Genomic DNA, 3589 nt, shown 5'->3' on the forward strand with positions numbered 1-3589 from the left:
CAGCCAGACTCTCAACCACTGCACCGCCAGGGAAGCCCCAATGATATGCTAGTATTTGAGTTAGTTTTGGAAAGAAGGAAGGAAGGGAGGGAGGGAGGGAGGAAGAGAAAGAAGAGGGTGGGAGGGAGCAGGGAGGGAAGAGAAAACCAGTTCTACACTACGGACTCAGACTCATTCAACTCGTGACCCACCCTGCCAGCCTCCCCCCAGTTCTTCTTTTCTTTTTTAACTAACCTGGGTCAAGTCAATCATTGCCCATCTCTCTTGTCCCCATGTACCATATTAGTATATTAGTCCTCGATTTTGGTCTTTGTACTGCCTTGTGTTTGTCCCCTCTGAACATCATCCTGTGGTGTTGGTTCATCTCCCTCATTTTGTCAGGGTCACTTTGAAGAATTCTATTCCTGGTTTCTGAGGTGTCAGCAACCCCACCCAACTGTCACATTTGATGAGCAGACTCCTGGTTCAGTCCTTCAAGTCACTGAGAATAATATGATACCATAAGGCTAACTGTGGAACCCATTGAATCTGTCCCCCAGGGTTGAAGGGAGCCACTGATCACCATCCTGGAGAGGAATGCTCCCAGAGCCCCAGTGACTTCTCCAATTCTAATTCATAGACCAGGAAACCAGTATCTCTGGGGAGGAGAGGGCCCCTGTCTGTCAGTCACCCAAGGCCAGCGAGTCCACATATCTGATGCTGCACTGGATTCAGACACGAAAAAGAATTTCAGCACGTTAGAGGGCAGACCTCCTCCCAGCCCCCAGTCCAGGACGAGGGCAGGGTGGTGGCAATGGTGGCAGTGGCAGAGGCAGCGGCGGGTGGTGGCGGCGGCAGCAGAGTGGTGCAGTGAAGAAGGAAGTGTTTTTTTTGATGCTTCACTAGGAGGCCCGAGGTGCTGAGAGAGGGCTTCAGCTGCAGGAACCCAGAGCTTTGGTGGGGTAGGGGGGTGGGGACTGCAACCTGATTAAGATTGGAGAGGCCTTCGTGAAGGGGGCCGGTAGTGTGCTGCCCAGACTTGTATCAGCTTAAAGGCACAGGATGCAGAGGGAGGCGCCCTGCCAGGAGGTCTGTTGGGCAAGGCCTGTGCAAGGGAGGCAGGTTGGGAGTGCTAATTGGATTTTTTATTTTTATATCAAGACACTGTGTTTAAAATTTTTACAAAGGACAAACTCTGTGGGTTTCCGTTAGTGCTTTAAGAACTTTTCTTTAAAAAAAAAAGCCAACAACAACAAAAAACACCACCTTTTTGAAAGAGAAATGACAGACACAAAAGAGACTCTGTAAAGAAAATGGGGTGAATTTCTGATAGCATTACCCCAAGGGCAGAGGCAGAACCCAGATTGTACCCAGGGCACCGATAATCACATGGCCTCCACAAAACCTCCTTCACCAAATTTGCAGTCCCCTGCCTGGTCTAGCTAGGCCGATGCTCCTGGCCTATGGGGGACGCAGGTCACCCTGTGGTCTCTGCAGCCCTCCGCAGAGATACAGAGGTGGCTGGCAAGTTGCCCCCTAAGGCCCTCCAACCCCATCCAGTGAGAGCCCCCTTCCTCCTTCTCCCCATGGTTTTGCTGGAACCTGTTTCTTTCTTGGGGGCCATGTTCCTTGGTCGGATTGTGTGAGCACTGGGAGTTCCAGAGCCAGAGAGACCTGGGCCTGGAGCCCTCCCTTCCGGAGCTTCTTTGCACCCATCGGTTGGAGAAGCATTTGTTCCAAATTTTTTTTTAAAAATCAACAAAAACAAGACCCAGAAAAAAGACCAAGTCTGGGAGAGAAAGAGCTACTCTGCTCTTTAAAGCTCCCAAGTCTGGAGTTGGTCGGTGGTGCAGTTCCAAGAGAGGTGGAAGGCGAGCACCAAGGGGGTGTCCAGCTGGTGCTTCAGGCTCCCCAGTAGTGTCTGTGGTCAGGCTCGGGGAGCCGGCTTCAGCTGCTGTTCCACGGGTCCTCAGTTCCCCAAGGACTCGTTTGTGTCCCCACTTGAAGGGTTTGTTCAGGTTTACTTCCTTATTTGTGTTGTTGCACATGCGGGTGCATGCCCACATCTGTCTATGTTTGTGCGGGTGGGTCTGCTGTCGGGTGTGGGTGCGTGCGTATACATATATGTCTGTGTGTGTGTGTGTGTGTGTGTGTGTGTGTGTGTGTGTGTGTTCGTGGATCCGGGAGGGACAGAGCCAGGATATATGCTGTGCTCTGGGCTGCAGCTATACCCGGGTGGTGGAGTGTGAGTGGGGCAGCCCGGTACTGTTGAACCCTGCAGCAAAGGTGTTATAGGGGTGCAATGTCTGCAGCCCCACCAGGGAGTTGGGGATCATAGTGATAGTGTTGGGGGTCATGAGTGGGATGTCATCAGGGGAGCGCCGCAGGGTCAGCGTGTAGTCGGGCAGTGCAGTGAGGCGCAGGGTGTCATGGGGGGGACCCGCCTCACACTCGTGGTGGGTGGGGCCCAGCTGCAGTGCTGCCAGCTCCTCCTCGGGAGCAGCTCCCAACTCAGGAGCCCCGGCTCCCCTCTGAGGGCTGGGCTGCCGCAGGGGCTCCTGACGCCGCTTGTCCTTCCGATAGTAGAGGGCAGCGAAGGCCAGGACATTAAGGAAGAGGAGGGAGGCCCCCACGGCGATGGTGACGCTTAATTCAGTGGAGTAGTCACGAGGGTTCTCCACCAGGAGCGGCCCTGCATCCTGGTCCCCGTTCCAGGACCCTTGGGCATTCTCATTGCTGTAGGCAGGTGAGATGGCTGGTCGTTTGGTGCTCCAGGTCTTGCCATTGGGCCTGCGGGTGATGTGGGAGCTGTGGGTGGTATCTGGGGGCGGCACTTTGGTGGTTGTGGACGTGTAGTGGAACATGTCGTGCAGGTTGTATAGGTGGGGCACCAGGTGTTTCCAAAAGGCCACCTTAGTGGCACGGTAATGATCACGGACCCTTGGCTTCAGGCCGATGTGAAGGTAGAGCTGGTCTCGGGGATTGTATTTGGACCAGGCCACTTCCTCAAAGCGGTTGGCCTTGGTGTGAATGAACTTGGTGTCCTGGGGGACCGGCTTGTTGGGATCCCTGAAATACCACATGGAAATCTGGGGTCACCACTCTACCTAGACGAGGAAAGTGTCCAGGATTCTTCCTCTCACACCCAGCCCTAAACCCCTTTCCCAGTCCAAAATGTCCCACCATTTCCATCTTTTTCAGGGTCCTTCCCTCTGTCCATACCCCTGTTTGTCCCCAGGCCTTGAACTCCTATTGCCCGTGACATCATGGAAACCATTTCATCCTTCCCTACGGCCATCCTGTGAGATCAACCTATAGGATGCTTCTTCTTCTCACAAGCTACAGAGCACCCATCAATCTTTTCAGCTGCCCAATTTTTCTGAGAGCCCTTTAAAAGCTCTTTCTGAATGTACTTTATTCCCACTTCACATGGCCTCCGACCATCTAACCTTGAATCCCATAGTTCTGCCAGTAACTCTCACTCCTGCTCAATCCTAATGCTGAGTTCTGAGCCTCAACAAAAGTTTTTTACTTTTTTTTTTTTTTCTTTTAGTGGTACGCGGGCCTCTCACTGTTGTGGCCTCTCCCGTTGCGGAGCACAGGCTCCGGA

At 53.3% G+C, this 3589-nt stretch overlaps 1 protein-coding gene across 1 annotated transcript; it reads right to left on the reverse strand.

The window, feature by feature from the left end:
- Positions 1–2204: 2204 nt before the first annotated feature.
- Positions 2205–3062, reverse strand: LOC103069628 (neuroligin-3-like). Its single transcript, XM_082930921.1, has one exon. The coding sequence runs from the start codon at positions 3060–3062 to the stop codon at positions 2205–2207; it is 858 nt and encodes a 285-aa protein (XP_082787047.1).
- Positions 3063–3589: the final 527 nt, after the last annotated feature.

Source organism: Lipotes vexillifer, unplaced genomic scaffold (genome assembly GCF_000442215.2).
Source record: "Lipotes vexillifer unplaced genomic scaffold, Lipotes_vexillifer_v1.1 C27221500, whole genome shotgun sequence".
NCBI lineage: Eukaryota > Metazoa > Chordata > Mammalia > Artiodactyla > Lipotidae > Lipotes > Lipotes vexillifer.

Excerpts from the sequence above, each read along its gene's own strand:
- LOC103069628 (XM_082930921.1), bottom strand. The coding sequence starts at position 3,062 with ATGTGGTATTTCAGGGATCCCAACAAGCCGGTCCCCCAGGACACCAAG.